Raw genomic sequence first — 13,157 nt, 5'->3', positions numbered from 1 at the left:
CTCGAAAGTTGACTATCCCCTAACCTCACGCAACAGTGAAAGTACCTTAATGTCACAAAGCCCAAGGTACACAATGCCATTGTTAAGATTCCAGTGAATGTCCGACTTCAACAAATCAGCTACAATCATAGTTTACAGATGGGGGTTAAAGAAGGATAACTTACTTTATTTACAATTCCATCAAAGCAGCTTATGATATGCTGGAATTTAGTGCGCTATAACACATAATGGGGTCCAAGCACAAAAGTCAGCTCACTTCAAAACCAATCCAGGATCATGCCTCCTTACAAAACAAAACCTTACTAAAAAGAATGAGATTGAGTTCATACCTGTGAATCGTGCATTGAGACTACATGCAATAGTGAAACCAGTTCTAATGCAGAGATTCCAAAGTCAAATCCCCCTTTCGTGTGGATTCAAACAATAATATATATCCAACTTTAATCCATATCAATCTTTCTATCCAAATATAAATAAAAATTCAACTTGTACCGCTACTGCAAGGAACCACTGAACTGAGCATTTTTGCCCAGTATTTCTCTGCATGATCACTGGTGACTTTATCCAAGCCACAAGAGAAGTATTTATGCATGCAGTCCCTGCTCCACTCGAAAGATGATAGTGGTGCATAAGGAAACACTGGTGCAATCAGTCAACAATGCTAATAATTAAAAACTTCCACAAGACTTTGTATGCCAGGTCCAATTAAGTACCAAACACCCCCACCATGCACACAACTACCAATCTACTTGGCAGCTCATGTGTCAGACTTGTTGCATGGAAGTTTAGACAACAGGCAGCACATTGCAGTTGTGTCTGCTCCAACAGGGCAATTCAATCAGCTGTCCTAGAGTATTTAATGTGAAGCTTGCAGCAGTAATGACACAAATGCACGACTCAACGCCCATCCAGATGAAAACCAGTTGGAACGAGACAATAAGGACCAAGCGCCCAACCGATTCAGCGGCCAAGCTGCGGTGCACAGACACGCTCAACAAACCATCCATCTCTCGAGGTTGGTGCTCCCGCGCAAAATGGACAATTATACAATATATGCTGAACACTAATTAAGTATGAGCCAGTAAATAACTTTAAATGCTCGAGTGAGAAAGAACTCGGCACCCATCGGACAAAAATACACATCAGGTGCATTGTGTTTAGCAGCTTCCATCACACTGTGAATGAAAGTCATTGCATATGGAGAAGGGGCATATGGTCTGAAATGCAAAGCATTGATCAAAAACACTTTTGGTTCAAACAGACGCTTGATGTCTAACAGTATCGAAGCAGTGTGCCAAACATTTCATAACTGGGAAATGAAGAAACTCAGGAAGGAATGAATCCCAAGGGAGGCCAAGAAACCCAAGCAAGAGACAAGCAGATCTGGAGCCCTATCACAAGGACACCAGCCGAGCTGACAGGGTGTCCTGTGACAAGACCCAAGCTCAGAGATGTTGAAATGCCCCCAGCAAGAAAGGGTAGTAGTGTTGGCTGTTGCTAGAGCCATAAATTCACTCGAAGAACTATTTAGCCATAAAGAGACTACACTGATGGAGATGTTTCATGCCTCCAGGAGTATGTTTCTTAGTCAAAGAAAGAAACTTTACTTGAAGAATATAAACAAAAACAAAGAGTAAATGTGTGACAATTAATAGGATACTAAATGGGTCACGTCAACAAACAAAGAATTCATAGAAGAGTTCACCAGGCCGCATTCGTGCCATTTAAATGGATCAGACGTGTACACTGCAAAAAAACATTAAATTTTAATACTGACAAGTCTAACAGACCAACAGAAATACCTGTGTTCAACATTCCACACAAAATGATTGTGCTGACTGAAAGATCTTCACAAAGGTGTAGTCGGAGCAGGCAATGTAAAGAAAGATTGAGATAGAAAAAAAGGCAGCTGGTGAAGAAAGAGCATTTGCTTGTGGCATCAGATCAGAAACCTGCGCAAGACACAAAGCTAAGTTCAGACTAGCACCACAGTGAAGAATAATTAACTACAGATCCTGGATCGCCAAACAAAAGCCTATTGAGAATATTTGGTAATGTTCCATTTTTCAAAGCTCCTGTTTCCTGCCCAACTTGTTTGGACAATGCACTATGCCACTGACTGAATGAGACTTCAAAAGATTATACTTGTCCTGTTAACGGCACATTTTTTTTGCAAGGTGTCAGAGGAAAATGATGCACCCATACTGAAATCTCTTCCCAGTTCATGCAAAGCCACAGGACAATGGAAAATCAGCCAGGCAAGATACTTGAATAATAAAACCAACAAGGAACCATTCGTACGTGGCGACTGAAAAATCTAGGAAGCATGAAAATACACGTTTCCGAGGTTCTCAGATGACGGGAAAAGATGTCTACATCATACTGCGACGGACTTGAGAAACCCATATTTGGGAACTTAAAATACAAAAGCATGAATTCACAATTCATATTTCGCCGAGGACTTTGGACTCTAAAAACTGCAGATACCCGAAATGTTTGTCCCAGGCTTGGTTTCCGAGAAGAATATAGACGATTTTCAGCATCTGTTTTTAGCCTACTTTCACAGCTTCATGTTTAGACAGCCGATTGCTGCTAATATTTGATCCACTCGAGCAAGCTGGCAGTTGAACTTGGGTTCGACAGCCTTGGGTTCTTGCCACTAGGCACCAATTTCTATTGCACAGGCTTCTGAGTAAAATCAATTAGGGAAAAATTCTTGGCCAGTGCACCCCCACTACAAACTAACATTCCTGAGCAGTTCTGTCTGCTTTCCCACGACTTCTTGTATTAAAAACCTCCTCTTTGCCCTCCTCCAAAAGGTTGAAGAGCTTCTGTCATAGCATGATATGCAATGCAAACATAATAAAAAAATTAGAAAAGACTCAGTATTTTCATCTAGAGACTAGGACTGAGTATACATAAACAAATGACAGTCAAGAGTACATGTGCACCCTTAAAATTAACAAATCCATGAAAGCGCTGGCTTTTTAAAATATTTTTGTAGAAATAAACTCTTGTTACCAGATAATTTTGTATCCAGGCACTAAGTATAGACCTTTTTTGTGTACTCTCATTCCCAGCCACCTAATTGGCGTATCCGGTATGGGCAACGAAAAAATAATCAAACGTTTCAACTTGGAAATAGTAAAAAAATAAAGGGGAGGCAAACGAAAATGGGTAACCGTTACGCTTATATCCTAAATGTATTCTATTGGCATGGCAAAGGCAAAACAATGTTTTCGCCCATACTGGAAGAGACGTCAATTCAAGATGGCAGCGCGCTTGCAGAAAAGGTCTATAAGAAATACATATTTGCACAATACATATTTTTTTTACCTTAGTTAGCAATTCACAGAAACAAAAACATAGTGAAATAAAAAAGTTTACAGCAGTGGTAGTGAAGCAAACCAGATTAGCAACATACATTTAAAAAAAAAATTTTCTAAAGGTCTCTCTTTTAGTCGTCCCTGTCAACTGTGGCAACATTGCAGCATCTTCAATAGATCATTATGTAAACTGCTTTTTCTATGCAGCCCCTTACACTACATTTGAGACCTTTCGTTTATCTGCATTAGCTGGAATGGATGCACTCCAAATTTGTAAAAGAAATCAGCATCATAAAATGGGACAGTCACCTCAAATTAGAACCACCTGCTGCTCCACATGCTAAATGAAGCAAAACTAAATCAGTTTTACTCTTTTATTTTGCATGACATCCTGGCAATAAAACAAATTATATATTTCTATTTCTTTCGACGCTCTATGGCTATATACGCCTCAGTGCATCACTGGATGAAGATTGATGGACTCTGATCGGAAAATCATCACCCAAAAAGTAATCTTCGGCCAGTGTGCAAATAAAAAAAAGTGTACATAAAGATATGAAATGAAAAACAGATGAGACAACAAAACTTTCAAGGCTTTGAGCAACAAAACCAATAGGCCTTTTGCTAAATTACCCGAGCACCAAAGGAACATCGGTTCACATGCTCGGCTTCCCTGTATAAGAGCTTTGAAGTAAGTAACCAAAACAAGATGTTGAGGAACGCACGTGCAAGGTGATTTGCTTTAGATTTATTGATCCCGGACAGTTACTGCTGGAGTCGCCAGCGCATGCAGTCCGTGTACTTTGAAAGTAGCTATGTATACCCATGTTCCCTAGGAAGTACCCGTGTACCAATACTCCACCTTACAAATGTCTACAGTAAAGCCAAAGGCAGGTTGAGCTTAGCTCAGCAGAATGCTTGTTTTACGTGAACTCGTGCATAGGAGGTACTTTTCAAAGCCGCGCACTTGTGCCCATGCCTTTGCTTGCACTGGAGATGTTTGTGAGATGGAGTATACGTTCTTGGCGTTCTCATTGACGTAATTTTAGACAAACCCCCGAGACTGGGGAGAAGACTCAGTATAACACAACATGTTAAACCTTCACCAGCTCGTTTGCGCCCCAACTCTTTGCTCTTTGATGCTTGGGTGATTCCGCAATAGGTCTATAACCCAACCTGAAAGGGTTTTCTTTTTGTTCTGCACTGCCCTGGTACAATGATTACTGTGAACTTGGGGAGCAGAAAAACAATCCTGCCTAAGATGCACAGCATGCTGATGATCATTACCATGTTCTCACCTCTGGATTTAGTGATACTGTTCGACCAAGGTGGAAAAAGAAAGGCCTCAAGCTGCAAGTAACGACATCTTATTTGCCTTCTACAACCTCCAGCCAAATTCTGACGGCGACAAAGAAAGAAGTACTCCGACTCTTTCAAAAATCACCATCTATGCAGAAGGGACTTCAGAAAGATAACATCTGCATTGGCCACCCAAAAGGAAGAGCAAAATAATCAGGCAAAAGCTGGCAGGATTTATTGAGATGCCATCGGAACATATTTTGGAACAAACTCAAACTTCTGCCATAAGCAGCACTGCAGAGATTTGGATGTCCTTCCATTATCGCCATCCTATTTTTGTGACCGAAGTCTTTCTTGCTAAAACAATTTGTTCGATGCAGGATGTTAAACACACTCAGTGGGTCCTAGATGTAAAAGAGAGAAAAAGTTGGAGCATGTCTCCCCTCGTAATATTGAGGAAGCTCAATCTGACGAGAATAGGAATTTTTATTCCCGCCATCTTTTAAACCGTTCGTCGAGTAAGATTTCCAGTTTCTGATTAGTTCAGCTCTTCATAAAAGCTTAGTACAAGATGCTTTATATCGAAGCATGTTACAGTTTGCATTCACAGCGGGGACACTTTAGGAAGATAACCTCACACTTGGAAAAAAAGCCAGCAATCTTTTGAGGTGAAAGATTTCAAGGATATATGCCCATAAATTTCAATTGCAGTAGATACCACATAAGCTTACAAAGAAACGAAATGGTGTTTCCAGATCTTCCGACCTTGCCAGGGGTTTGGACAGATCCTTCAACACTATGCTCGACAAACATTCCTGAGTACTAAGCATCCTCGGAAGCCAGAAGACTTGCCTTACACGCTGCAGAAGGAAAATTAAAGATATAGCAACAACTATGAAAGCAGTGGAACAAGTGGGTGTCCCCAAACAGATCAGTCCTGGCACTTATGTGACAGCTGTGTGCTGGTCAATAAATGCTACTTTCGTTGAGTGGATAGAAAATGGGCACAAGACCTCCAAAAAAAGTCTCACATTGTGGGTGCTTGACTCTACCTGTTTGGCAAGTCACACTGAGGTAGAATGAATTAAAGCACAGCCTAAGGTTCGCACAAGAGAACCTCAGACTAGACGCCTGGTAAAGAGAGAGAAACAAAACTTTTCAATGCATTTATTTTAGTTGTTGCCTGATCTCCATAAAATAGGGTGTCCAGCCTTACCAAGCTCCAGTGTATTAAGTGCTTTCTCCCTACCTTCCAAGGCAGTCAGTCTCCGTTCAAAAAGAAACCACCACTAGTATATGGTGACCATAGCATTTGAAGCAAAAGTGAATTCATACACAAGTTTTACAAACTGCATCCTAGCTGTAAGCCTATACACTTGTGCTCAAAAGTTTTGACGCTGGTGTCCTCTGCACTTGATCCTTGTTCCAAAAATAAACTTTCATCCAGATGCCGTGCCCCACTGATTTGTCAGAACCAGAATAGAAAAAATACCTTCCGGCTCCAGAACGCTGAATGGCAGGCACTGAACAGCGTATTGCAGACTATGCAGACGAGATTACTACACTTTGAAGCAATGCAACATCAAAGCAACATCAATTTTTTTTTTTTGTACAACACCCAGGGGCTAACTAATGCGGTCAACATGGCGGCTGAACTCGTGAGCCTCGTAGTTCTGTTTTTCGCAGCAGACACTGTGGAATGCAGCAAACAGTTTAAACGAAATCTTGCTTTAGCAGGCGGAATGTGTCCCTCTCTGTCTCCTACTTTGCTCTCTTTGCCTCAAGTTTTAATTGTGACAGAATACCACCTGCTTGCCTTTGTATCCATTCTTTCAATTTGGCTTTCTGCTCCGTAGCAACTCGTCCCTATTTGCAACCTGGTCATACACGTCCTCGTCACACACCGACAGAGCATGCGTCCTGTCCTTAGCTGCCTTTGTGATGAAGCAACTAAGTTACATAGAAGATGCTTTCAGTCATCTAGCACAGTTACATTGTACAATAAACTCAGTTACATTGTACAATAAACCGCTTGCTCTTAATAGGCGAAATGCGAGAAGATATATAAGGGAATGCCGCGCATATGACCCTAATATCATCAAAAACCCACGTTTTAATGCCATGGTGGCACTGTCTACAATTCAATGCACAAATTATGGGCTGGGCACTAAGATGGCACATTTGTTTCAGTGCATGTGCTGCGACTACAGTTTCATCATGGACAACCGCCCGTTTCTTTGACCTGAAAGCTATTGAAAACGCCCTTGCTCGCACCACTCCTGCCAGAATCAGCCTGTTTTAGAATGAACCAGCTAACAACCTCTTGTGAAGAAGTGCGACAGTTAACATCAAGATGCACTGACTGACGTGCTATGGTGGCACTGACATTGAAAATGTCGCCTCTATAATGAAGTTTAGTTTTCCGCCATAGAATTGGTTGTTGGAAGCAAGCCATAACTAAGAACAATGATCACTTGAGCGAAGTTTGAGAAGCCACAGTGAGTGACGCAGATCCAATTTATCGATTCAACAAACAAAAAGAATGAAACTAGAGTCACTACACAGGGCAATTAATGAGTACAACCCCGTAGCTCGTTCGGGCGCTTGATTAGTTCGACGCGCAGTCCGCTTGCCCTTTTTGCACTGGACGCATCAAACAAAGAGGATTAGAGCGGGGGGTTTGGAAAAAAAAGAAAGAGAACGTGCCGCTTAAGTATCTCGGGTGGCGTTTCAAAAAACGTGCGCAAAACAAAGGACACAGTCGGGGCCGTGCTCTTGGTTGGGCCCGCCGTGCCAAATCGATGGCTCTCGCAGAGGGGCGGCACACGGGCGCGCAGCAAGCATCGACCGGCCAGTTCGCCCACTCGCTACGCAGCCAAACAACGCGCGGTGGCGACGCGCGCTGTCCAGACCGAGCACTGCCGCTTTTTTTTAAGCCGGGAAAGAAAAAAAAAAAAGGAAGAACCGTATTCTTCGAGCAGAGAACGACGAAAAAAACCTCACCGACAACATCGGCGTTTGAGCTCGCGGTTTGGACGCGTGGAAAAGCGATCATATTTTGTTGATCACGGCTGCTGTCCCGCACAAGCGAACCGGAAACTGCGTCCGCCACGCGCAGCGGACGACGCCAGGCACGCCGTTTCCAAACTCGCGTTTTCGGAGCACGTGAACAGGCCACTCCGGCAAACAACGCGTGTGATCGAGAACTCCACGCAAACAGCAGCAGCGTCGATCGCGATCGGAGAACGTTTTTGGCGCCTTCGGCTTTTGATGATCGGCTGCAATTAGGCAGAATTACGTAAGCGCCTGTGGCGGTTCGAGCCGCGCGACACTGTTCGCGCGGAAGGCGCGTGCGGACGTCCCGAACAACAACGAGCGACTACTCACCGGCGGCCTGTACATGGGAGCCGATATCTGCTGCGGGTAGGGCGACGACGCGCGCACCGCGCCGGCCCAGGAGTGCGGCGACCCGACCGAGGCCGGGTACTGCGCCATGTCCGCCTTGTGCATGGCCGAGTTGTACTCGGGGTAGCTGTTCTGGTAGCGGTGCAGCGGGTTGGGCGACTGCAACAGCTGATTGAGCGTGGGTGTCGGGCCGCCCTGCTGGCTCAGGCTGGGGCCCGAAAGGAACCTGTGCGGCGCCCCGCCGTTGGCGCTAGGCGGGTAGCACGGCATCATGGCGCCCGGCCGTTGCGGGCTCCCCATGGGCCCCATAGCGGCCCGCGGCCCCTGCTGCGGGTATCCGGGCCTCATGTGCTGCTGGTTATAGTGCTGGTAGAGCTTGTTCTGCGCCGAGTCCGACCCAGGTAGATTGGGTCCGCCATGTTGGCTCGCCATGTAGCCTCCCCGGTCCGCGTAGCCCGCGCCGTAACCGGCCACCGGAACGTGGTTCATGCTGTCCGGAGAGTTCCGAAACTCCTCACCGACCATTACGGAATCCCGGAGGTTCTGGTTGTACGCCCGGAAATCGGAGCCGAGCCGCTGTCGGTCCGCAAAAGCGGCCGGATCGCCGGCGACGGCACTAGGCCTAGCGTTCAGCTGGTGGGTACCTCCATCTTGGAAGTTATCCATTGTCAGTTCTCGACCGATGTGTCCACTCGCACTGCTGGGCGATTTCACTCGGTTATTCACCATCACGCCGGCCGGAATTTCGTCCGCGCTGAGCTCTTCGCCCGAAGCACCATTCTTGAGGCCTCCGCCGGAGCCAGGAGGCTGCAGCTCCGCGCTGTCTGCCGTTTTTTGTTCACAATTTAGCAGGCTCTGCGCTGGCGCTGCCATACTGCCACTAGGCCCACACCCTGAACGGTCGCATCCTCACGCGGCGCGCGTCACCGGGGCTCCCGGAGGCCCGACGCCCATCTCGCAGCTCGCTGCCGGGGTCCACAGTCACCACGTGTGTCAGCCAGCCGCGGACCGATGCTTACACGGGCATGGCCTTATCAGCCGCACGCACACTATTATTCTGGCCACTTCGAGAGCGGGAACATCTGGGAGAAGGAAAGCACGGATAACGGAATCCCTCCGCACACTCGTCTTGGCCCCGGCTGGGACGTCGCCACAACTTCACAAACACCCGGTCCGATAATCCACTCGAAATACTTCGGCCGACTGGCACACACCACCACGCATCGACCCGCAACCGACATAAATTTTCGACGCGAGGGACTACTTTTTTGCAATTAACCGCGGCCGCGGAGGCAGCACCCCTAACGGCGTGCTGCGGTCCGGCATTTTCTTTTTCTATCGCAATCTGAAAGCGATTTTAGTCGCGAAAAAATGCCGAAAACACCGGAGAAAATAATCACGAGCACCGTGAACCAACCTTAGATGCCGATCCTTTGCGCGGTGCCCGAAACACTGAACCACTTTTCTCACAACACCGCGCAGTGACTCATGTGTGAATACTGCCGACGGTGGCTTTTTTGGTGGACTTTTTTTCCCGCTTCGCAGTTTCTCGCTGCTTTTTAATTCGCTGTCAGGCCGTGGTTCGTGTCGTACCGTGGCATTTCGGCCGCGCCAAGAACTCCGATAACGTTCCTTCGGGTATTCGTCCCGCAATCGAGACCCGCAAAACGAGGAAACGTGACAGAAGTCAGCCGAGTGACCCGCTGCGGTCTTGCACCAGGTGGCGACACCATCCAAGCAACGATCTGCCCAGCCGCCCTGCACTCGGTCAATACGTCGGAAAGCCCGTACCGGCGAAATCCACGCACACATGAATCGCACTCGGCGATCTGCATCTCAAGTTGTTTTTCCCGCTAAATCGTTTATCGCCAGGGGAGGCGTGGTATTCGCCGACGGGCTCTGACGATGCCTCATGATTGCACTCGGGCTTTCGCTTTGGCCGTCGGCTCGCTGGTGAGGTTTCTGCCGCGCGTTACAACTCTCGAACAACCTTTCGGGAGCTGAGGAGGTTTCGGCGCGTTCTTTTATTTTGTTTTTCCTCTTCCGCGCAATTCGTTAAAGAGCGCGCGGCGCTGGACATTTTTATATTTGCGCTCTCATTAAATTGCGCCTGGAAGCGGCCGGTTTGCGGCTGGAGCAACCTTTTTCTTGAGTGTCCATTATTTCCAGTTTCGAAGTAATCTTTTTTTTTTTTCCTTTTTTCCTTAAAATAAAAACATTGCCACTAAGCCATAAAAAAATGTTTTTAGCAATATTTAAAATTACCGCAGCACTAAGGTCAACCATACTTTCTTACGTACAAAAATGTAATTTGTAAATTTGCATACTAATTTATTGCAATAAATGACAAGTACAGAAATGAATTACATATCACGCTTTACAATGATTTGCATGAGTTCATTCAAAACTTAATGAAAATAAGTTAATCACCCACTCCAAAAAAGAAAAGAAAAAAGTACCTATTGTTGCCGCAAATAAATTTTACACCACAAATAAAAATGCATGCATCGCACTTCAAAAGAAATACATAAAAATGATTAAATGACTTGTTTAAAACTGTTGCAACCCGTCACCTAGCTCAGTCGAACCTTTACAGAAACAAGGTGATTTTAGATTTTAGCCATCCCTCAATCTTACCCAACAAGACGCAGGAAAAAAATAAAATGTTTGCAAGCAAATGTGACTATATTTCAAATGTAAGCATCCCAACATTAAAATGAGCTAAGAATATTGTAAATACAACTTTTCAACCAGCCACTACGACACATGCAACTCGAGGCATGTCACAAAGTTTGCAGCAGATTAGTGCAAAATTTGGACACACTTGGCCCTCACCTAACTGTGCCTGTCAGTTTTCAGTTTTTCAACATGAATGTCCAATAATGTTTACCTTTAAAAGTGTTAAGAGCTATAGAGCGGAGCGCAGAAAAAAAACGGGGATCAAAACAAGACATGTGCAACAGACAAGTGCTCGTCTGTTGCACATGTCTTGTTCTGAAGACACATACGACACAAGTGCTTCACAATGTCCGTTTCTTGTACGATCTGTTTTAAAACGCTTACCATCTCACGCATAAAAATAATGAAAAATGAAGCACACATACTAAGCTGCACAGTGAATTGGAATTAGGTTCACAGCTCTTGACCAAACCCTCGCGTGGTGGGTTTACAGCAAAAGAAATTGAGACATCGCAAGAAGCGAAAGTGTGCAGGCAAGCTGGTTAGGAAAAAGCATAATCTAAACCCTGAGACACAAAGAAATAAAATAATTGACAAGCTAAATTATGCGTCATCTTATTCATTATTTCATTTCTCCTGATCTCGGGGTTAGGATTACGATGAGAGATTGTTGTCTGCAAGTTTTATAATGCAAGATCAGAAACAGCCACAATGAAATAAATAATAACAAAAGGGCAAAGAAACGAGCTGACAACTTCTAACTGCCATATTGCATGCCTGATAAAACAGATAGTGCATCTCTGGATACTCGAACCAATCACGGAGGTACCTACCAGCTTCGACAGCGCTGGTAGAAAGAACTTCAAAACGAGAACCTCCTGGAACCCTTATAGTGGTAGATGGCGCGTAGCCCTCGAGGACATAGAAAACAAAACCTAGTAATACAAAGGCAGTAAGCAACAAAAAGGTGCTCACACATAGTAAAGAATACCCAGAGCCTGAAACAAACAAAAAGTAACGAACGGCAGACAAAGCAGGAAGGTGAAATAATCAACAAACAAAGTCGGACACGCTGGTAGCTTTGCCCCATGTCACCATAAAAAAAGCTTAGTCCAAATTCAAAGCTAAAGACGTGCTTTTCGTACAAGGCTTGTCGAAATATTAGGCACTTCAGCAAATCGCTCGTCTGCATTAAGTTCTTGTTTCAAGCTCTTTTTGCTCACATTCCACCCTATTGAAAGGCATGGCTAAAGAGACCAAGCATGCACTCGATCTCGCCACCACCACTGTCTCCTTCCACACAATTAAGTTTGCCCGCCGTAGTCATTGTCACCGTGGCAACAAAGCGTTTCCCATAGAGACGCATACACGATTGTAGCATCCAAAGCCAGCAACAGCCGACGCCATTTTCCGAATAGCATCCACTAAAGTAGACGCTAGCTAAAGCCAGGCACACCAATGGAGGGATGATGTAGAGAGCAGGAAGCGGTCGCTTGCCATACCCTTGACGATTCCAACGAGGCTTGGTGCAAGATCGGGCCCGAGATTATAATCAATGTTCACCGAGCAGAGTAGAGTGAAGAGAAGGGTGACCGCCTGCGGGGTGGTCTGTTTGGAAGCCTAGCTTGGAGCCCCAAACTAGGTTTTTAAATGGTGTTGGCTTCAGGCTAGCGTTGCAGCATTGACATTAGCAGAAGGCATTTGGAAAATGGCATTTGCAGTCGCTGCCTTCGGGCGTTGCGTTTGTGTATGCATCTATTCGGGAGACGCTTTGTTGCCTCGGTGGTGGCGACTATTGCATGGAAGGAGATGGCGGTATGGCAAAATCGGCTCTCTTGCCGTGCTTTCCCATAGACAGAACATGAGCCAAGAGAGTTTTACACGAAAAGCATGTCCTTATGTTTTTTCCCGTAACACAAAGCAAAAGTATCAAACTGCCTAAAATAGACCAACAAGGGGCAACACACCACAAATGGCAAGCAGAGGAGCCTCCGGCAATGAGCACAACCCAAACCATTACTTGAAGAGGTAATGAAAGCAAATAGAACGACACGCCCGCAGCCGACCTGGACGTAGAGAACAAGGATGGACGCACGGTCGAGCACCGCAAATCAGACAGAACCGGCAACGTCGTAGCGTCCCCCCTCTGCCTTGACCGCAGTGAGTACCGGCACGGTGCCCTCTGTCCGGCTGCAGAGCTGCTGCACGAAGGTGCTCGGGAGGCCGCAGTCCTTGAGGGCCTCGGTCGCAAACGCGGCCGGGGTCGCCGTGGTGCGTGGCTGGAAGGCGTTGAAGGCGGCCGTGGGGGCATGGGGTGCAGTCACCAGGGAGAAGGCACCGCCCTCCTGAGTGTTGCCAAACAGCGTGCACAGCCCCTGTCGAGGGAAGAAGAAATGACCCTGTTCGTTCCTCCGTAGACAGACCCACGACGCTGGTGGATCGGATCCG

At 46.1% G+C, this 13,157-nt stretch overlaps 2 protein-coding genes across 5 annotated transcripts in view; both read right to left on the bottom strand.

The window, feature by feature from the left end:
- LOC8041497 (trithorax group protein osa) overlaps positions 1 to 10,342 on the bottom strand; it is a 177,614-nt gene extending 167,272 nt beyond the window's left edge. For all 3 annotated transcript variants that reach the window (XM_029977025.4, XM_040206016.3, XM_040206015.3), the window contains exon 1: positions 8,013 to 10,342. In XM_029977025.4, the coding sequence (XP_029832885.2) occupies positions 8,013 to 8,903 (891 nt within the window). In that variant the 5' untranslated portion in view covers positions 8,904 to 10,342. The remainder of the gene's footprint in view (positions 1 to 8,012) is intronic.
- A 2-nt stretch (positions 10,343 to 10,344) lies between these two features.
- The window catches only part of LOC8041494 (protein downstream neighbor of Son), a 46,327-nt gene continuing 43,514 nt past the window's right edge, over positions 10,345 to 13,157 (bottom strand). For both annotated transcript variants that reach the window (XM_029977036.3, XM_042292062.1), the window contains exon 12: positions 10,345 to 13,084. In XM_029977036.3, coding sequence (XP_029832896.3) covers positions 12,821 to 13,084 — 264 coding nt within the window. In that variant the 3' untranslated portion in view covers positions 10,345 to 12,820. The remainder of the gene's footprint in view (positions 13,085 to 13,157) is intronic.

The sequence above is a fragment of the Ixodes scapularis genome, unplaced genomic scaffold, assembly GCF_016920785.2.
Source record: "Ixodes scapularis isolate PalLabHiFi unplaced genomic scaffold, ASM1692078v2 PGA_scaffold2__306_contigs__length_199485367, whole genome shotgun sequence".
Lineage (NCBI taxonomy): Eukaryota > Metazoa > Arthropoda > Arachnida > Ixodida > Ixodidae > Ixodes > Ixodes scapularis.
Note: the sequence above shows the minus strand (reverse complement) of the source record. Positions and strands in the feature narration are given on the sequence as shown.